Genomic DNA, 22,461 nt, shown 5'->3' on the forward strand with positions numbered 1-22,461 from the left:
GCCAGGACAGCCCCTAAGGTGTCCTGAGCTGAGGTGACCCCTGCCTTAGAAAATCCTCCATCTTGCTTTGGAGAATTTCCCCCCAATAGGATTAGGGATGTGCCCCCGTCCCCAGAGGGAGGAGCCACATGCAGCCCTAAACACACCCCTAAATCTAGTATTTAGGGGCGACCCTGAACCCAGGAAAACATATTTCCTGATGACCTAACAAGAAGGACTGCTGACCTGAAAGCCCCGCAGAGACGATGGAGACGACAACTGACTTGGCCCCAGCCCTACCGGCCTGTCTCCAGACTCCGAGTCTGCAACAGCGGCGCCTCCAGCGGGACCAGCGACCTTTGCCAACTCAGAGGACTGCCCTGCAACCGAAGGACCAAGAAACTCCTGTGGACAGCGGCTCTGTCCAAACAACAATAACAAAGAAACCATCTTTTAAGGGACTCCAGCCTCACTCCTGAAGCGTGAGTCCCCAACACTCTGCCCCCGTACCGTGTCCAGAGAAACCAATGCTGCAGCGAGGACCCTCAGGTGACTCCCATGACTTGGCCACCCTGAGACGACCTCCCTGCACTCCCACAGCGACACCTGCAGAGAGAATCTGGAGGATCCCCCTGAACTCGACTGCCCGGTAACAAAGCACCAACGCTTGGAAGAAGCACTATACCTGCAGCCCCCAGGTCCGAGAGAAGTCGACTACCAGTGCGGGAGTGACCAGCAGGTGACCCTCCTCCTTGCCCGAGAAGCCCACCTGTGCCCTGCCTGCATCGCCAGAGTGACCCTTGGGTCCCTCCATTGCTTTCAACGCAAAACCCGACACCTACTTCACGCACTGCACCCGGCCGCCCCTGTAATGCTGAGGGTGTACTGTGTGTGTGCCTGTTTGGGACCCCCCAGTGCTCTACTAAACACCCCTGGTCTTCTCCCCAAGGACACAGGTACTTACCTGCCAACAGACCGAAACCGGAGCACCCCCTGTCTCCATAGGCGCCTATGCTATTTTGGCCTCTCTTTGACCTCTGCACCTGACCGGCTGTGTGTTGCTGGTGCTGAGTGTTTGGGGTTGACTTGAACCCCCCAACAGTGGGCTGCTTATGCCCCGGGGACTGAACTTGTAATTGCTTTACCTACCTGAGAAACTAACCTGTACTTACCTCCCCCAGGAACTTTTGAATTTTGCACTGTGTCCACTTTTAAAATAGCTTATTGCCATGTTTGACAAAACTGTGTACATTACTGTTTTACTTCAAAGTTCTATACTTACCGTCACGTACCTTACAATTTATGCATTTACTTGAATTCTGAATCTTGTGGTTCGAAAATAATATTTTTCTATTTAAAAACCTATTTGCCTGGATTTAAGTCTTTGAGTGTGTGTTTTCACTTATTGCCTGTGTGTGTACAACAAGTGCTTAACAGTATCCTCTGATAAGCCTACTGCTCGACCACACTACCACAAATAGAGCATTAGTATTATCTATTATTGCCACTATCAACCTCTAAGGGGAACCCTTGGACTCTGTGCACACTATCTCTCACTTTGAGATAGTATATACAGAGCCAGCTTCCTACAGACAATAATTAATATTTTAGGTTATTTTGTAGCTTCTATTTCTTGTCATGACCACAATATTTTAGGTAAAATATATGTGGTGGACAAAGGACAGCACGTTTTGGGGTGGAGACATCAAGGTAATCTTGGGATGATTTTGGATCCATCTGCTGATGTTCTGGTGTATTGCATGACCATACAGCAAGGTATTGAAGGGATTATTGCAGAGTAGAAGCATGTCTTCAGAAAAGAATTGGGTACTGTTAAAGGATTCACACAACATTAAATTAAAAGTGGGAGCATTACCAGTCAGACACAAGTTGCGAGATGTTCCACTTAGTGTTAGGAAAGAACTTAGGCCCTCATTACAACCCTGGTGGTCGGTGTTAAAGCGGCGGTAAGACCGCCAACAGGCCTGCGGTAAAAAAAATGGAATCATGACCATGGCGGAAACCGCCAAAATAGACAGCCACTTTAACACTCCGACTGCCACGGCGGTACAAACAAACAGCATGGCGGTCACCGCCAACAGACAGGCGGAAGACAATGACCCGCCCACACTATTACGACAGGTCAATCCGCCACCTTTTCTGGGGCGGATTCAACGCGAACAAGAACACCGCGGAAACAGGACTTTGAAGGGAAAACACTCACCGCTACACACCCCACGAGGAACCAGGACGCCATGGAGCCGGAACTCCAAATACTCCCTGCAATAGTCTTCCTGCTCCTCTACCAGGAGCACAACCGACGGCGGCGACGACCACGGTGAGTACTGCACCTACAACTCAGGGGAGCGGGAGGGAAAAGAGAGTGACACACACACGCAACATGCAACACCCCCACCCCCAACAACACACACACCAATACATGCTGAAACATTACATTTACACCCCCCAGCCCCCCTGGAAGAACGCAAGGACAAAAGGAAATGAGTGTAACCATTGTAATCATGAAAAATCCATTAGCCAAAAATATATATATATATATATATATACATCAAACAATTATGTATACCAAGATTTCAAGTCCAGGTATTGCACCTATATTGTCCGTTGGCCACTGGGCCCAAAATGCATGGGCAAGGCACATACTCGATACCCGATGGAAACGGAGAGAACGCTGCAGGGGCATCTGAACAAAACAGGCACCTCAGAGGGATGAGTGAGTGCACAACGCTAGCTGCACGACGCCAGCTCCACTCGGGGGCTCCATGCCCATTGAAGTATCCTGGGGAGTGCAAAGCCACAGTCTCTCAAGTCTCTCTAGTGGGTGGTTTGCCCACTGCTCTATCCTGGGGAGTGCAAAGCCACAGTCTCTCAAGTCTCTCTAGTGGGTGGTTTGCCCACTGCTCTATCCTGGGGAGTGCAAAGCCACAGTCTCTCAAGTGGATGCCTTTCTCCACTGGTTCTGGAGGGGGCTTTTTGCCCAGAGTGCTTCATCCTGCCAAGGACTGAGGTAGTGGATCTGATACTCCACTGGTTCTGGAGGGGGCTTTGTGCCCAGAGTGCTTCATCCTGCCAAGGACTGAGGTTGTGGATGTATCTCTCCACTGGTTCTGGAGGGGGCTTTGTGCCCAGAGTGCTTCATCCTGCCAAGGACTGAGGTAGTGAATGTATCTCTCCACTGGTTCTGGAGGGGGCTTTGTGCCCAGAGTGCTTCATCCTACCAAGGACTGAGGTAGTGGATGTCATACTCCACTGACGGTGGGGCAACATGGAAGCTGCCTAGGCCCCCGGAAGTGACCACCAGCCTCGTACGTAAGACCACTGGGGATGGCAGCCATGTCAGCGGTGGTGCCACTGGCTCAGGTTGTCGCGGGCCGCAGGCGGTGCTGGCGGCGGGGTCACTAGCGGCGGTGCTTGCGGCAGTCATTTGGGCGGCAGGGCATGCAGCGGTCATTGGGCCTGCGGTGCTGGTGTCCGGCACACTGACTGTCGTGCTGGCGGCGGTGTCAGTAGCGGTGGTGCTGGTGGCGGCCTCACTGACTGTGGTGCTGGCGGCGGTGGCAGTAGCGGCGGTGCTGGTGAAGGGCTCAGTATCTGGGGTGCTGGCAGCAGTGGCAGTAGCGGCGGTGCTGGTGGCGGCCTCACTGACTGCGGTGCTGCTGAAGGGCACAGTGTCTGCGGTGCTGGTGAAGGGCTCAGTATCTGGGGTGCTGGCGGCGGTGTCCGTGGCGGCGGTGCATGTAGCGGGGCTGGTGGCGGTCTTGTCCGCCGTGCAGGTTGGCGGCGATGTTGACTTGCCTATCTTTTTCAGGCCCTTCCCCACCTTGGATGGTGCCGCAGCTGTCTTGACACTCCCAACTGTTGTCTTGGCTGAGCCCTCGTTGGCAGGTGTTTTGGCCTTCTCCCTCTGGGATGTGGGCAACTTCTTCTGTTTTGGAGGTGGGGGAATGTCCTTGGCCTCGCTCCTTGGGACACTGGCAGCCCTGCTGCTTGGCGCACTCCAAAGTCCGGGTATTGCTGGCACCACTGTGCCCAGTTATGTGGTGGCTGAGGTGCTGGTTTGGGACCTGGAAAGGTGGGCCATAGGGGACGGAAGGGGTAGGGGAGGTGAAGGGAAGAGGTCAAGGTTTGACAGGAAAAGTTTTTTAGACACACTGGGACGGGTAGATGGAGGGGGTTTGGGAGTGGAGGAAGAGGTAGTGGTTGTAGGAGGTGTTTGTTTGCTGACTTTGGGTGAAGGTGCATGGGCTGAAGGCTTTCGTGAGGTGGGTGGCTGTTGTGTGGGTGTGTGACTGCGTTTGTGTACTTTGGGAGGAGGGCTCACAGACACACTGGAAGAGGACACAGGGGATGTGTGAATGGTAGTGGGGGTGGTGAGTGGACGTGTGCAGTGTGTGGTGATGGGCGTGCTGGTGATGGAGGTAGTGGCTGAAGATGTAGTGCATGCAGGTGTGGGTGGAGACGTGACAGGGAGGGAGGGGGGAGACGTGGAGGAGGGGGACACAGTGGAGGCAGTGGATGTTGGTATGTGTGCATGGGTATGATGCATGTGTGAGTGCCTGTGGGATGTGTGGTGCTTATGTTTGCCAGAGCCATCCTTGTGTGTTGAGGTGTGTGCATGCTGGTCTGATGGTGTGCTTGGGATAGGCTGAGGTACAGGGGATTGGGTCTGGGTGGAGGAGGTTGGAGGGGGAGGCTGGACAGAGGGACAATTGCTGCCATCAGTGCTGAGGCCAGAGTGTGAAATGCTCGCTGTTGGGCTGCCTGGCCAGAATGAATGCCCTCCAGATATGCATTTGTCTGTTGCAACTGCCTCTCTACACCCTGGATGGCATTCAGAATGGTAGACTGCCCAACAGTGAGGGATCTCAGGAGGTCAATGGCCTTCTCACTGAGTGCAGCAGGGCTGACTGGGGAAGGGCCTGAGGTGCCTGGGGTGAAGGAGATGCCCACCCTCCTCAGTGAGCGGCCACAGGACACACGCTGAGGGGCTGCTAGGAGGGCGGTGCTTGTAGGGGGGTGGCGGCTGTACCTGTAGATGCGGGGGCACAGAGTGGCCCTCCACCGCAAGGGAGCTCCCATCAGAGGAGGAGTCAGTGTCGCTGGTCTCTGCTTCTGTCCCTGCCGTGGAGCTCCCCTCGTCCTCCGTCCCACTGGTGAATTCAGACTCTGTTGTCTCGCCCTACAGGGCTATGTGGGATGCAGCTTCCTCCTGCTCTGGTGGCACAGCTCCTCCGCCTGATGATGCTAATGCACACAGGAACAGGGAGACCACAAAAAGGGGGGAAGGAAAATAGAAAGACATGTTCAGTCCATGCAATACTGCTACCGTTGGCGGACACTACAGACACAGCAGCCCTCTGCACTACGCCATGCACTTAGACTTCCCTAATTCATCACAGGGACATGGGGTACATGGCCTTTGCCCGATTGCTGCACACATGGCAGTGACAGGAGCCTAACTAGGTGTATATAGCTCTAACCACTGGTGGGGTTTGGGGGCCACTTAGCCTGCCTCACAAAGGGTCCTTGCCTACAAGGCTTGCCCTAGCCTAGGTGTACCCACTGCCCACCTCCCCCACCCAGACACCTCCAATGCACGCAGAGTCAGATGGATGTGACGGTACTCACCCCCTTGTGGCTGCTGTGATGCCCTCAAGTGCCCATCCAACTCCGATAGGCCACCGCCAGAATCCGGAACATCAGGGGGGTCATGGTGTGACGGGCACCCCTCCCACGTTGGGAGGCCATCCCCATCTGGGCCTCCGCCGTCTTCTTGCTCCAGCGGCGAATGTCCTCCCATCTTTTACAGCAGTGGGTGCTCTGTCTATGGTGGACCCCCAGGGTCCGGACGTCCGTGGCAATGGCACTCCAAATATCCTTCTTCTGGTGGGCGCTGACCTACAGGAATAGTACAGGGGAAAAGGAAAAACGTTAACCATCCTGACCGTCACAGTCATTGTCCCACGTTCCCACCCTTGCCCTGACGCACATACACACACCGTCAGATCATGTAAGCCTCACACCCCCGTATCCTCCATCTACACCACTCAAAACAGGCATTGCACATACAGCATGCTCACAGTGTACTCACCTGTTTGTCTGGAGGACCGTAGAGTAGCGTGTACTGGGGAGGACCCCATCCACTAGTTTCTCCAACTCCTCCGATGTGAAGGCAGGGGTCCTTTCCCCAGCCACATGAGCCATTGTCGCTTCCAGACTGAGGTCACAGCAGCACTTGCAGTGTAGGTCCTCTCCTGTCGAAGATCAGGTATCAAGTGAGTGAACAGAGAGAAAATGGCGATCAAGTCCACGGCGGTGCGTACCGTCACCGCTGGTGTACATCGTAATTGGCTCCTGGGACCCTTAGGGCCCAATGTTAACCAATGCAGGTTGTGCTGCGGTCTTAGACCTCCTACCGCGACGGTGTATAGCACCAGCGCAGTTACCTCATATCCCCTTGTCCCACATTACAGGTCAGGCAGCCGCCATTTCAGGTGGCCACATGGCATTAATTGTTTATGCGTCACACATATATAGGCCTTGCATATACACAGAGACAGGCACATAGCGTATTGACAAATGTGTGCAATAATATTGTTTTTTTCCTACCTCAGTGTTGGCTGACTCTGTGCTCGCTGTTCTCATCCATAGGGCACGTCCGCTGGGGCAGGTGAGGAGATGGCAGCATCCTCTGGTGTACAGACTGCTGGTGGACCTGTTGACAATGGAAGAGCGACATGTTATATTCACCTACAGACTTGATTGTGCAACAATCCAGGAACTGTGTGCCCAGTTGGAGCCAGACCTGATGTCAACTATCTGCCATCCCATAGTAATCCCCCCTCTAGTGCACGTCCTGTCAGTACTCTATTTCCTGGCAAGTGGGTCTTTTCAAACAACAGTGGCCACTGCATCAGGGATGTCACAGCCAATATTCTCTAACGTGTTGTCCAGAGTGTTGTCAGCCCTGCTGAAACACATGCGCAGCTACATCGTATTCCCTCAGGTGGAGGGTTTGCCTACAGTGAAAGGTGACTTCTATGCCCTGGGACATATCCCCAACATCATAGGTGCCATTGATGGGACACATGTGGCCTTGGTACCCCCCGCAGGAGTGAACAGGTGTACAGAAACCGGAAGAGCTACCATTCAATGAATGTGCAGAGCTGCTGTCATCACTGTGGGCCTCTTCTGTGGGGGGGTGGACATGTCTGGAACCTCCTGTCCGGTGACGTTGGGTAGGGGTCCTGCAGGGGTGTAAAGGCATGATTATTGCATCTGTGTGTGCCATGGTGTGCAATGGTTGGGTGACCATGTACCCCAGTGCTTACATTGTTGTGTTTACCCTTGTGTAATAATTGTTTTGGGGTCTGTGTGGGTATCTCTAGTGGACATGCATTGGTGATGGGTGTCCATGCTTTGCTTTTGCATGCAGGGCTTGGTGTTGGGAGGGGTGGTTTGTGATAGTGGGACATATGTGAGGTGTTGGAGTGATAGGGGTGAGGGTGGGGGTATGAGATAGCATGCAGGTAGGGTGGGGGATATGGTAGTTAAAGATTTGCCTTACCAGAGTCCATTCCTCCAGCTACTCCTGCGAGGCCCTCAGGATGCAGTATAGCCAAGACCTGCTCCTCCCATGTTGTTAGTTGTCGGGGAGGAGGTGTGGGTCCGCTGCCAGTCCTCTGGACTCCAATGTGGTGTCTTGAGACCACCGAACGCACCTTCCCCCGTAGGTCCTTCCTGATGTCCTCCCGTGTTCTTGGGTGCTGTCCCGCTGCGTTGACCCTGTCCATGATTCTGCGCCATAGCTCCATCTTCCTAGCTATGGAGGTGTGCTGCACCTGTGATCCGAATAGCTGTGGCTCTACCCAGACGATTTCCTCCACTATCACCCTGTGTTCCTCGTCCGAAAACCTGGGGTGTCTTTGCAGTGCCATGGGGTGGTGTGGGTGATGTGTGAGGTGGTGTGTGTTGTGATGTGTGAGGGAATGTGTTTGTGTGTGTTGTGTGAGGTGCGTGGATGTTATGTGAGTGATGGTGTTCAGTGCCTGTGGATGCTAGTTTGTAGATGGTGGTGTCTCTCTCTGGCCTTCTTTAGCTATTCTGTTCGTAAGGGTTTGTGGGTGGGTGTTCTATACTGGATTGGGTGTGTGGGAGTGGTGTGTGTATGTGTATCAGGTGTGTGTATTTGGAATTGTCCAATGTGGTAGTGTTCTGTAGATGTGTGTGTATTTTGAGCGTGGCAGTGTGTACCACCAATGGTTTACCGCGGTTGAAAGACCGCTGCGTGGATTCGTGGGTCGTGATAGTGTGGACGTATTCCTGTTGGCGTGACGGTGTCGGTTTTGTTATCGCCAGTTTATCACTGACCTTTGGTGTGGCGGACTTCTGTGGGTATCTGGATTTTGGCGGATTCCTAGCTGTGGGTCGTAATAGCTGTAGCGGACTTCCGCGGCCGTGGCGGTGTGTTGACGGTCTTCTGCATGGCGGTAAGCGGGATTTACCGCAAATGTTGTAATGAGGGCCTTAGTATTTTGCTTGATCAGTTACTCAAGGATGGTGTCCTTGAACCAGTAGACTCCTCTGTATGGGTTTCTCCCATAGTTTTAGTTTAAAAAAAGAGTGGGTCTTTGAGATTATGTGCAGATTTGAGATCATTAAATAAACAAATTATTATTGATTGCCATTCCCTACCAAAGATCCAAGAACTTTTTGCACTTTTGGGTGGAGCAAAATGTATTACATCTCTTGATCTCAAATCAGCATATCATCAGATTATTCTTGATGAGGAATGCAGACATTTAACTACATTTATATCGAGAAGGGGCTTTCGGATATACCTGCATGCCGTTTGGGTTGGCGTCCACTGCATCCGTATTCCAACAGCTTATGCATAAGCTACTTGGAAACATGGATGGAGTTATGGCTTTTCAAGACGACGTTCTAATTTTTGCTGATACCATTGATTCTCATAATATGAGATTGTCAAAAGTACTGTCAGTTTTACAAGAAAAAGGGATGACACTACAAATGGAAAAATTTAAATTTTTAACACAGGATGTGGGTATACCCTCTGATAAAGATCAATTAAGATCTTACCTGGGTTTGTGTGAATTTTACTCTAGGTTTTTTCAATTTTCCCAAATAGCATTACCTTTAAGAAATTTACATGGTTGAGTGAACATCAGGAGGTGTATGATAAATTAAAAAAAAAAGCATTATTGAGGCCTCACCATTGTCTCAGTTCAATCAAGGTTTATGTTGTGCTATTTATGTGGATGCCAGCTCTGAGGGGTTAGGGGCAATACTTACTGAGAAAAATCAAGTCACAGAAAATACTGTTGCTTTCACTTCAAGACCTCTTTCAGTTTCTGAATCTAAATATTCAACTATTGAGAGAGAAACCTTAGCATGTAGTTGAGCAGTGGAACATTTAAAAACATATTTGTGGGGTAGAGTAATTACCATTCAAATGGATCACAAACCCTTATTAGCTTTGCTAAAGAGTAATGGTACTGGTAGAGCATCTTCTCATGTAGGCAGGATTTTGTCAAAAATATGAGTATAATTTAAAAGTAGTACATCTTCCAGGAATTCTCAATTGTGTGGCTGACTGTCTATCCAGATTACCTGACAGTTCTGGTAAATTGTTTCCTGAGACATTAGAAAAATGTGTGGTTGCTGTTATAGATTATATTTTACCCTTATGTACGGATGAGTTTTCCAAGGATGCCTGGTGTAAGAGTTGTAGTGAGGATGAAGAATTACAAAACTTTCAAAAAGAATGGCCTCGTGAAAGGTTATTGTCAGCATCTATGCAGATATGTTGGAAGGTCAGAAATTCTATTTCAGTATCAGGGGATTTAATCTTAAAAGATGATTGTGTGATTTCCCCCTAAGGCGATTTGCCCCAATATTATTAAGTTAGCCCACGCAGGACACTTAGGGGAAACCTTAACTAAAAATAAAATAAGAGAAATGTTTTGGTGGCCTTATATGGATAGGCAAATTTTGTGATTTGTCAAACATTGTCATTTGCTCTAATTCTGATAAGTCTCTTGTCACCAGTAAATGTGTACCTGTTAAATCTGAGTTTCCAACAAGACCATGGAACAAAGTAGCAGTGGATATTTTGGGACCGTATGATAATCTAGCTAGATGCAAGATGTATGTCATTGTACTTATTGATTACGTTTCTAAATGGGCAGAGGTCAAATGGATTGCTCAACCCACCACTGACAGTGTTATAAGATTTTTAAAATATTTTTTTTTTTTAAGGAGAGGTTACCATCTAGCATTGTCACTGACAATGGTAAACAGTTCACATCCTTTAAGTTTCAGGAATTCATGTGAGTTAATAATATTTTGCATTTAAAAACTTCGCTTTATGCTCCGAATATGAATGGCCTTGTTGAAAGATTTCATAGAGTTATTGTGGAGGCTGTACAATCGGCTATAATCAATAGGTTTAATGTCAAAGAATTTGTTGAAGAAAAGATTTGGGCATATCATTCGTCCCCCAATTTAACAACTAGGTTTTCACCATTTTCCATGCTCAAAGGGCATGTTCCACGCACCACATTATCCCCTGCATGGCTGAGAAAAGAATTGCCCATTATTGACCTTAAAAAAAATGTATTCTGAGGCTAAAACAAAGGTTGACAAGAAAGTACAGGAGAATTAGACAAAAATAACATTGATAATACTAAGGTGAAAATTGGAGATTTTGTCAGGATCAAACTTCCTTATCGGGTGAGAAAGGGTGAGTCAAAGTTTTCAAAAGCATTCAAGGTTGTATGTGTAGTCAAGTTGAATAATGGTTCATGGTGGAGTCCAAGCAGAGTTTCTAAAATCACAAATGATACTGAAAAACATGATGCAAATTCCTTTATGGATTTGTCTTCAGGGGATACGAAGAATGAATATATGGATAAATTGCAATACTTTTCTTTTTCAGAAATTGTACGTCACAGTTACACGGAAAGACCTCAGCCGCCGACATCTCGTATTGAGGGTAAGGAGGAAACTCCTATTGATTGCAATGAGGACTTTGAGATTATTGATTCCACTACTTTGGCTACCGTGCCAAATGTCAATCATCAGGATAATGTACAAGTTAAAGATTATGTCCATGAGAGAGTCAACAATGATAGTGTAGATTGTCCTAAAAGAGTACCTGTCCTACGAAAAAAATATGCTGATTTTGTTTTGTGTTTATTTATTTATTAGTTATTTTTATTTATATTATTGAAGAGAGGGGATATGTAGTAGTTTGTAGAGTAGGCATGTTTTAACCGATGTTATATTTATCCACGTTTGTTTTATTTCCTCGTGCGTGTGTCTGTGCACGAGAGCATTCCTTTGTATTCTATTTGGAATGCATTGTTTGATTAATTTGCCAGTTGCATCTCGATGCTTGTTCCTGTCAGCCAGCCGCTCTGTTGCTGGGAACTTTACTGGTAATAAACAAAGCATTTTCCATCTTACTTCTGGAACTTCATTGCTACAACTGTGTTACTTTCCAAGTGGCAAGTGGGCTTGATCAACCTGACCCGAAAGCGCTCAAACAATATACTCTCAGTGCTCTCTCGTTAAAATGAGCCTGGAAGTGTGGCACGAGAGGCCTTCAAACCTTTTCACTGGTCTCGTATGAGAGTGAGAGGGCTGAAAGGGGTTGCCTTCCTGATAGTCTGTAGTTTTTAAGTTCCATTTAATCTACATTGATGTGGGAAGCGTGGTAACAAAGAAGGCAGTGCTCATAAAAGGAACTTTCTTGTCATTTATAAAAAAGGTTCTGTTCATTCATGGTGCAGTTGAGTTAGTTGGAATCAGCATTAAAACCTGTGCTCAGTCACGCTCTGCTGTACTTCGGCAGGAGAAGGTGTGTCCTCCAAACGTACTGCCCCTCCTGACTTGCATTGATTATGCCTTCTCTGATGCTTTTGTGTCTGTAAATACTCCAGGAGTTTCTGCTTTCTGTCCTCTGGTATGATGTGCTTCAGGCTGCTCTCTGACATTGCCGCCATCTTTTTTCTGCTCCTGGTGATTCCCTCTCATGTCCCACCCTCGAGCTCTCGAATGTTTGCTTTCCTTTAACTCCTGGCCTTTTTATGCGCCTATTTTATTCCATTAGTATTGAGATTTAGCCTTCTCCTGCCAGTTTTAGCGGTTACATTTGTGAGGTGGGCTTCCAGGGTTCATTTACAGTTTGGGAATTTGGGACTGATTTAGAGATTGGTGGAGGGTGTTACTTCATCACAAACATGACGGGTAGCCCGTCCGATGTATTACGATCCCATTATAGCCTATAAAGATCGTAATATCTTCCGACTGGATAGCCGTCACGTTGGCGACAGAGTAACCCCATTCGCCAAACTCTAAATCAGGCCCTTAGTCTGTTTTCTGGTGAGAATTTTTGAACTGCTGTTTTTCACCGAATGCTTTTCATCTCTACATAGCACCCAGCAAAGAGGGATGCTTCTCCGCTAGATCACTGGTAACACTAGAGGGCGACGAGAAGATCCCCGTGTCGGAGCTGATGAGTGGCCATCGGGTGCTGTGCATGGATGCGGATGGACGCTTCACCTACAGTGATTTCTTAACCTACCTGGACAAAGACTGTGCAGCTGTGACAGAGTTCCGTGTGCTGGAAACACAGAATCCACCCCGCCGACTTGCCCTCACTGCATCCCACTTGGTCTTTGTGGCGGATGACTTGAATGTGCCACCTAAGGACTTCTGTCCTATGTTTGCCAGCCTTGTGCAGCCAGGGAAGTGCATCCTTATAGCAGGGGCAGATGAGCCTCAGCCAGCTAGGGTGGTTTCTGTCACCACCCATATAGACTCGGGTGCCTTTGCTCCTCTGACTGGACATGGCACACTGATAGTGGATGACGTAGTGGTGTCCTGCTTCGCCGTGGTCCAAAGTCATCACCTAGCGCAGCTGGTCTTCTGGCCACTGCGGCTTTACCACAGTGTGGGCAGCCTGGGGGTACAGGCGGAGGGCATGCACTGGTACTCTAAGATGCTCTACTCCCTTGGAAAACTCTTCTTGAACAAGAAAGAGTTCCACCCAATTGAGGCCCAGGGGGGGACTGAGGCGAGTACATTGTGAGAATAATGACTAAAAGGAAAAGAATCAACCTGCCAGAAGCCAGTCATCAAATCAAGTATATTTCAGATAATCCTACATTTAAATCAGAGCATTAGAATATGTTTAATCACAATTAAAATCCACTAGCATCTACTTGTAGTTCATAATAAAACCCATCCCTGAGATAGCTGAGGTCTAATCCGCTGAAGATGCAGAAGGAGGCTGTGAGTAACTGTATTTTTCTCTTTGTCCATGTGCTCTGCTCATGAAGTAGTCAATAACCATGAAGGGTGAAGAGGAGGATGCAGGACGCTGAAGGGTTATGCATTGTCAGTTGAGTCTTTGCTTTAAATTCCATTCAATCTGCATTGCTGTTAACAAAGAGGACAATACTCACAAAAGGAACTCTTCTTCTCATTTATAAAATCCAGATGTTTCTGCTGCCCTCTAGCAGCTGCGAAGATTGATATTACTGCTTTTTGTAAGTGAATCTGTAAAGCTCCTCGGAAGAATAGAAGCAGGCAAAGCTGCATAGGTATCTCCAGCTTAATTCTTATCAGAAGGCCAGGTTTTGCCCAGGCTGGGCGAGGGTAGACATCTGCACGAAAATACAATGCTTTATCATGATCCTAACTTTCATCGTTTGTTTGTGAGCACTAATTTGTTATAATGTTGTGGAACTTTCCCTCATGGGTACCCAAGTTCTGTAACTTGTGCTGGGATGAGACTGTTTCAAAGTTTGCTTAAGACATTTCTGCTCAAACCAACTTTCTCACAAGAGAAAGCACAAAGGAAACGGAGGATAATGTGAGCCGTAGATCTCATTAGTTGGAAGGTCACTGGGCTTTCTACCCTGATGGTCTAAGCAGAAAGGTGTGAGCTACTAAAGAGTGCCTGGAACCTCCCCGGGGCATCATCGGAAGGGAGGGAAGAAGGCCTTGTACTCGTGATGGTGAAAGTGTCAGAGTGACATTCACATTCACTCGTTGTCATCTATTGTCTCATGTGGAAGAGCTGAGACGATACTGATAGCTTTGGTTTCCTTGCTGGCATCTCCAGACCTCATACTCCACGTGCGCCCAGGTGTTGATGGAAAGGGGGCTAGATTCACTGGAATGATCTGGTCCGTTTCTGGTCCTGTCCTTACCCCCAGATCAGTGCAGTTGAAACTGACTTCCCTGATTGAGTGAATCTTCTGTTAATGCCTTACAGTTCCGGGGACAGAGACTTTGAAATTCATTGAGGGATTTTTGCTAAAGTCTGTTTTTTTAAGAAAGCATTTATTAAGGAGCAGCCGAGCTGGTCTGGGATTAAATTGTGCCGAATGTACCTCTCTCTTGCCGCCTTGTGACTTTAGTGGTCGGTCCCTGTGTAGCGGACTCTGATGTGGGTGGATTTCTCCATACTGTAATATTAAGGGTTTGTTATAAACTACACCTTATAGAGAACTGCTTAGGTTCATCAGGTCCACACAACAGTGGTTACACTATAGCAAATGTGCATCCTTGAAGGAATGATGACCTGCGGCACAGAGATGTTTCCTGTGCCCAATATGTATGGCCTGTCGTACATGTTTGTTCATGATATGTAATATGTATGGCCAACAGCACAGATATGTTCAGTGCCCGATATGTATGACCTGTTGCATATATATGTTCATGATGCATACTACGTATGGCCACCAGCACATATATTTCCTCAGAGCTTATTATGTACAGCACAAATGTCCTCTACGGTTAATATGTATGGCCTACAGAATATATATATATATATGTCCAATGCTCAGTATGTATTCATGGCCTACAGTACACCTGTTACCTGTATGCAGTGTATGTGACCTACATTAGATATGTTTATCACTGCTTAATCAATCACTCTGGATTTATAAAGCGCAGCAATTCACCCGTGAGGGTCTCAAGTTGCTTAATATACACGACCTGTAGCACATATCTGCTCTCAGTGTGTTTAATATGTAGCCCTGTAGCATACATAGTTACTGAATGCTCAGTATGAATGACCTGTATCATTTATGTACACTTTGATGACTCACGAGTCGCCCACTTTTGTATGATCTGAAGCAGAGACATCGTCCTGATGTCACATGTAATGCTCCATATATGTCTAACATGTCAAACCCGTATTCATCCACTTTGTACATACAAACTAATCAAGTTGTAATGCAGCACCACGCTCTTTTTGAAATATGGCTCAGTGTCTTATTTCTGGCTTCTGTGTCTCACTGTCCGAGCTGCAGAGAGTTGAAGACCCGCCTGTTGTCGCAGGAAGAGCACACAGTCTTTGTAGGTGTAAGAGTGATTTGTAAGGTGCACTGTATTTGTAAGGTGCACTGTATTTGTAAAGTGCACTGTATTTGTAAAGTGCACTGTACTTGTAAGGTGCACTGTATTTGTAAAGTGCACTGTATTTGTAAGGTGCACTGTATTTGTAAGGTGCACTGTATTTGTAAAGTGCACTGTATTTGTAAGGTGCACTGTATTTGTAAAGTGCACTGTATTTGTAAGGTGCACTGTATTTGTAAGGTGCACTGTATTTGTAAAGTGCACTGTACTTGTAAGGTGCACTGTATTTGTAAAGTGCACTGTATTTGTAAGGTGCACTGTATTTGTAAGGTGCACTGTATTTGTAAAATGCAGGGCGGCTGTGATTGGACACCTGGTTCTTGAATCACAGCCGCTCTCCAGTGCTCTGGAGACCCAACAGGCCTGATCTGTGCTAAACTAAAACTGCAGATGAAATAAAAACCTTCTTGATCACCTGTGTTTGTATCACGGTTTCATTCTACCCTCTCGCCTTTTTTGCCCTAAAGGTTTCGATTTGCTCTTTTCCTGTCTTTATTCTCGTTCTACTCTTTTCTTCCTTTGACCTCTCTATTTCATCCTTCTCTTGTTTCTTCATGTGCGCACCCTTTATCTTCCATTTCCTTCATTTTCACCTCCTCATCCTTCCCTTGCTTTTTATTCCACCCAATAGCTCTTTTTGTTTTTTTGCACACCCTTCAATCACAGGTCTTCAACTCACTTTCTTTTGCTGTGTCTTAACTTCTCTCTCTTCCTCAGTCTTTCTTAAGTTTCCATAAATGTTTTTCTCTTCTATTCCCTTAGCATTGTTCTTCTCTTCCACAATCTCTTTCTTTTTCCTTGTGACTTTATTTCTTTCTTCCTCTGTTTATGTCGTCTGTGCCACTCAGCTATCATCATCCGTTTCCATTATTTCTTCATGTTTCCTTGTGTAAAAGCGTCTAAAAAGAGCTTGGATAAGCGTGAGGCCTCGTGCCACTAATTGATAAAAATGTGCAGTGCACCTGTAATTAAAGTAGACTGACTGAACATCTTACTCCAGGAGTCAAGGCCAAGCCTTGGTTTCCAATCCAGAGATTTTAAAGAGACCGTAAATAAACATTCAAATACTTTCATGGTGTGACCGCAGAGCCCGACCCTCCTTAGGACTGTTTGTGCTTCACCAACCCACTTTCCAAAAACATTGGCGAAGCAGTATGTTTTCGGCACACTCTCCCGATGGATTACATGTCTGAAGATTACCAGATCCCAATGCCATGTTTGATTATGGCTCACCTTGTATTGCAGCAGATGATCAAACGAGAAGCCTGACATCTCTGAGCTAATAAGTAGAAGTGAGCAAGTCAATAACTAAACTGGGGCCCCAGGCAGAGCCGTGCCACCGCCCTGGCGTGGCTCTGAGGGCCCCTGCACAGCCATGAAACTGTCTGCCATGTAAACCGTGCAACCCATAGATGTCATGGACAAATATGATAAAGTCTCTTCAAAGTTCACACGTGTATTTCTTTAACATGGGAAAGTGTTTCACCTTAGTATTTTCGAATATATATGAACATTGAGAGACGTTTATTAAAAGTGATAGTTTTTAAAGAAATATTCAGGCCCCCCTCATCCCCACCCACTACCATGACGATAGTCAACCAAGAGACAAGGTAGTTGATATGCACATCCTAAATGTGGCCTAAGTTGTTGTTATACATGGAGCAAAATTGTGTATTACCGACGATAGGTTTTTGTACAGCACACATGCTGAACTTATGTATTTGAAGATGTTCTCATGTATGGTACTGAAGAAAAAGGACATATGGTGAAATAAAATAATTGCATGAGCTCACACAATTTGCTCATCAGGGAAGCTGGGATTGAGAACAGTATTTCACATTTCACGATGTTCAGTTCAGACACTTGATGTGTATCTTTCTCCCACCCATTCCACATCAAAGGTTAATGCTCTATCTTTACGTTTTGGGGAGGGATGAGATCGTGGGTGGGACACAAAAGCCACACACTGTTTTCAATCTCTGGCCCATATTTATACTTTTTGACGCTAAACTGCGCTAACGCAGTTTAGCGTCAAAAAATTTTGCGCTGTCTAACGCCATTCTGAAGCGCCATGCGGGCGCCGTATTTATGGAATGGCGTTAGACGGCGCAATCAGACCGGCGCTGCCTGGTGTGCGTGGAAAAAACCACGTAGACCAGGCAGCGCCGGCGTGGGGAAAAAATGACGTTAGGGCGTCTTAAAATGGCGCAAGTCAGGTTGACGCTAAAAAATCGTCTTAACCCGATTTGCGCCATTTTTTCGACGCCCAGGCGCCATTTCATGACTCCTGTCTAAGTAAAGACAGGAGTCATGCCCCCTTGCCCAATGGCCATGCCCAGGGGACTTGTGTCCCCTGGGCATGGTCATTGGGCATAGTGGCATGTAGGGGGGCACAAATAAGGCCCCCCTATGCCACAAAAAAAATACAAAAAAAAAAAAAATTATACTTACCTGAACTTACCTGTACTTCACTGGGATGGGTCCCTCCATCCTTGGGTGTCCTCCTGGGGTGGGCAGGGGTGGCAGGGGGGGTCCCTGGGGGCAGGGGAGGGCACCTGTGGGCTCATTCTGAGCCCACAGGTCCCTTAACGCCTACCCTGACCCAGGCGTTAAATTCAGGCGCAAATGCGGGTTTTTTTGACCCGCCACCTCCCGGGCGTGATTTTTGCCCGGGAGTATAAATACGACGCATTTGCGTCGCCGTCATTTTTTTAGACGGGAACGCCTTCCTTGCATCTCATTAACGCAAGGAAGGCGTTCACGCTAAAAAATGACGCTCTTTCTTCATACTTTGGCGCTAGACGCGTCTAACGCCAAAGTATAAATATGGCGTTAGTTTTGCGCCGAATTTGCGTTGAAAAAAACTACGCAAATTCGGCGCAAACGGAGTATAAATACGGGCCTCTGGCCCATATTTATACTTTTTGACGCTAAACTGCGCTAACGCAGTTTAGCGTCAAAACATTTTGCGCCGTCTAACGCCATTCTGAAGCGCCATGCGGGCGCCGTATTTATGGAATGGCGTTAGACGGCGCAATCAGACCGGCGCTGCCTGGTGTGCGTGGAAAAAAACCACGTAGACCAGGCAGCGCCGGCGTGGGGAAAAAATGACGTTAGGGCGTCTTAAAATGGCGCAAGTCAGGTTGACGCTAAAAAATCGTCTTAACCCGATTTGCGCCATTTTTTCGACGCCCAGACGCCATTTCATGACTCCTGTCTAAGTAAAGACAGGAGTCATGCCCCCTTGCCCAATGGCCATGCCCAGGGGACTTGTGTCCCCTGGGCATGGTCATTGGGCATAGTGGCATGTAGGGGGGCACAAATAAGGCCCCCCTATGCCACAAAAAAAATACAAAAAAAAAAAAAATTATACTCACCTGAACTTACCTGTACTTCACTGGGATGGGTCCCTCCATCCTTGGGTGTCCTCCTGGGGTGGGCAGGGGTGGCAGGGGGGGTCCCTGGGGGCAGGGGAGGGCACCTGTGGGCTCATTCTGAGCCCACAGGTCCCTTAACGCCTACCCTGACCCAGGCGTTAAATTCAGGCGCAAATGCGGTTTTTTTTGACCCGCCACCTCCCGGGCGTGATTTTTGCCTGGGAGTATAAATACGACGCATTTGCGTCGCCGTTATTTTTTTAGACGGGAACGCCTTCCTTGCATCTCATTAACGCAAGGAAGGCGTTCACGCTAAAAAATGACGCTCTTTCTTCATACTTTGGCGCTAGACGCGTCTAACGCCAAAGTATAAATATGGCGTTAGTTTTGCGCCGAATTTGCGTCGAAAAAAACGACGCAAATTCGGCGCAAACGGAGTATAAATACGGGCCACTGTCTTTAGAGGATTTCCAATCTGTTTTACCCGTGTAGTTACATGATAGTCATAGGGGTTAAGTTGCAGAGTGGAAAGTTTCAATACAAGTAACATCAAATTAATCTAGAATTATTTTTTGTTTAATAGGCCCCTCTACAACCAGCAAACGCACTTCTAGTGACAGAGGGAGAGACTCTTCAAAAGAGGTTGAGTGGATGGATGATTCAGACGAATACTTTCTGACCATGGGCATGCACTCTGTCAGTCTTGCACGTTGTAAGATTGAGGTGATTAAATTCAGCCGGGTTCCGCAGAAACAGCTTGCTAAGGATATGTGTCTGCCCGGACTCTCTCTCCTTGCATATTTGCCTCAGTGCCTCAAACACTCCGCATCTACGGGTACGAATCGTTTCTGTGCCAAGCCAGCGCCGGGATACACAGAACATAACCAGCTTCCATAACGGGACCGGGAAGGGGAATCACAAGGGATGTTTATGTTGATGGATGGGGAAGCGTCTGACGTCATCAGGGTGACGCTTGAGCGCCCATGAAACTTTTGTTATGCTGGCTGCATCTTTTCTCTAGTTCCCCAGGAGCTTAACACGTCTCCCTGAATGGTTTGGGGACGGAGAAGAGGGTACCCTGATATATGTAGACAAAACTGTTTTGTTGGTGGAAGATGCATGTTTAAGCAAAGAGTGCAACGCTTAGGACAATACAGCGACATTGCGCCTTTCGCTTAACCCCTTCGCTGCCAGGCTGCCAGGCCTTTCCCCCTCCTGTGCCAGGCCTATTTTTGGCTATTTGGGGCAGTTCACGCTTAGGCCCTCATAACTTTTTGTCCACATAAGCTACCCACGCCAAATTTGCATCCTTTTTTTCCAACATCCTAGAGATTCTAGAGGTACCCAGACTTTGTGGGTTCCCCTGAAGGAGACCAAGAAATTAGCCAAAATACAGCGAAAAGTTTGTTTTAAAAAAAAAAATGGGAAAAAGGGATGCAGAAGAAGGTTTGTGTTTTTTTCCCAGACCATGGAATCAACAAAGGGTTTGCAGTGCTAAAATCACCATCTTCCCAGCTTTCAGGAACAGGCAGACTTGAATCAGATAACGCAATTTTTCAACACAATTTTAGCATTTTACTGGGACATACCCCATTTTTACTATTTTTTGTGCTTTCAGCCCCCTTCCAGTTAGTGACAGAATTGGTTGTGAAACCAATGGTGGATCCTAGAAAGCTAAACATTTCTTAAAAGTAGACAAAATTCTGAATTCAGCAAGGGGTAATTTGTGTAGATCCTACAAGGGTTTCCTACAGAAAATAACAGCTGAAATAAAAAAAGATTGAAATTGAGGTGAAAAAAACAGCCATTTTTCTCCACATTTTACTCTGTAACTTTTTCCTACGATGTCAGATTTTTGAAAGCAATATACCGTGGACTCTTCTGGTTGCGGGGATGTATAGGGCTTGTAGGTTCATCAAGAACCCTAGGTACCCAGAGCCAATAAATGAGCTGCACATTGAAATGGGTTTTCATTCTATACCGGTTATACAACAATTAATTTGCTGAAATATAAAGAGTGAAAAATAGGTATCAAGAAAACTTTTGTATTTCCAAAAGGGACACAAGATAAGGTGTTGAGAAACAGTGGTTATTTGCACAACTCTGAATTCTAGGGTGCCCGTACTAGCATGTGAATTGCAGGGCATTTCTCAATTAGATGTCTTTTTTACACACCTTCTTACATTTGGAAGGAAATAATGTAGAGAAAGACAAGGGGCAATAACACTGGTTTTGCTATTCTGTGTTCCCCCAAGTCTCCCGATAAAAATGGTACCTCACTTGTGTGGGTAGGCCTAATGCTCGGGACAGGAAACGCAACATGGACACATCACATTTTTACATTGCAAAAAACACGTCAGATATCAAAGTGCCTGGCTGCAGATTGTGGCTTCTAGCTCAGCTGGCACCTAGGGAAACCTACCAAACCTGCACATTTTTAAATACTAGACACCTAGGGGAATCCAAGATGGGGTGACTTGTGAGGCTCTCACCAGGTTCTGTTACCCAGAATCCTTTACAAACCTCAAAATTTGGCCAAAAAAACACTTTTCCCTCACATTTCGGTGACAGAAAATTCTGGACTCTGAGAGGAGCCACAAATTTCCTTTAACTCAGCATTCCCCCTAGTCTCCCGATAAAAATGGTACCTCACTTGTGTGAGTAGGCCTAGCACCCGCGACAGGAAATGCCCCAAAACACAACGTGGACACATCACATTTTCCCAAAGAAAACAGAGCTGTTTTTTGCAAAGTGCCTAGTTGTGGATTGTGGCCTCTAGCTCATCCGGCACCTAGGGAAACTTAGCAAACCTGCACATTTTTTAAAACTAGACACCTAGGGGAATCAAAGATGGGGTGACTTGTGAGGCTCTCACCAGGTTCTGTTACCCAGAATCCTTTACAAACCTCAAAATTTGGCCAAAAAAACACTTTTTCCTCACATTTCGGTGACAGAAAATTCTGGAATCTGAGAGGAGCCACAAATTTCCTTTAACTCAGCATTCCCCCAAGTCTCCCGATAAAAATGGTACCTCACTTGTGTGAGTAGGCCTAGCACCCGCGACAGGAAATGCCCCAAAACACAACGTGGACACATCACATTTTCCCAAAGAAAACAGAGCTGTTTTTTGCAAAGTGCCTAGTTGTGGATTGTGGCCTCTAGCTCATCCGGCACCTAGGGAAACTTAGCAAACCTGCACATTTTTTAAAACTAGACACCTAGGGGAATCCAAGATGGGGTGACTTGTGGGGCTCTCACCAGGTTCTGTTACCCAGAATCCTTTGCAAACCTCAAAATTTGGCCAAAAAACACTTTTTCCTCACATTTCGGTGACAGAAAGTTCTGGAAACTAAGAGGAGCCACAAATTTCCTTTAACTCAGCATTCCCCCAAGTCTCCCGATAAAAATGGTACCTCACTTGTGTGAGTAGGCCTAGCACCCGCGACAGGAAATGCCCCAAAACACAACATGGACACATCACATTTTCCCAAAGAAAACAGAGCTGTTTTTTGCAAAGTGCCTAGTTGTGGATTGTGGCCTCTAGCTCATCCGGCACCTAGGGAAACTTAGCAAACCTGCACATTTTTTAAAACTAGACACCTAGGGGAATCCAAGATGGGGTGACTTGTGG

At 47.1% G+C, this 22,461-nt stretch overlaps 1 protein-coding gene across 2 annotated transcripts in view; it reads left to right on the forward strand.

Moving 5' to 3' along the window:
• LOC138286664 (indian hedgehog protein-like) overlaps positions 1-15,867 on the forward strand; it is a 53,333-nt gene extending 37,466 nt beyond the window's left edge. The window contains exons 2-3 of one of the 2 annotated variants that reach the window (XM_069227132.1): positions 10,958-11,014; positions 12,459-13,246. In XM_069227132.1, the coding sequence (XP_069083233.1) occupies positions 10,958-11,014; positions 12,459-13,114 (713 nt within the window). In that variant the 3' untranslated portion in view covers positions 13,115-13,246. Of the gene's footprint in view, positions 1-10,957; positions 11,015-12,458 lie in introns of both variants that reach the window. The other variant, XM_069227131.1, reaches the window with a different exon arrangement.
• The last annotated feature ends 6,594 nt before the right edge of the window (positions 15,868-22,461 follow it).

This window comes from Pleurodeles waltl, chromosome 3_2, assembly GCF_031143425.1.
Source record: "Pleurodeles waltl isolate 20211129_DDA chromosome 3_2, aPleWal1.hap1.20221129, whole genome shotgun sequence".
Classification (NCBI taxonomy): Eukaryota; Metazoa; Chordata; class Amphibia; order Caudata; family Salamandridae; genus Pleurodeles; species Pleurodeles waltl.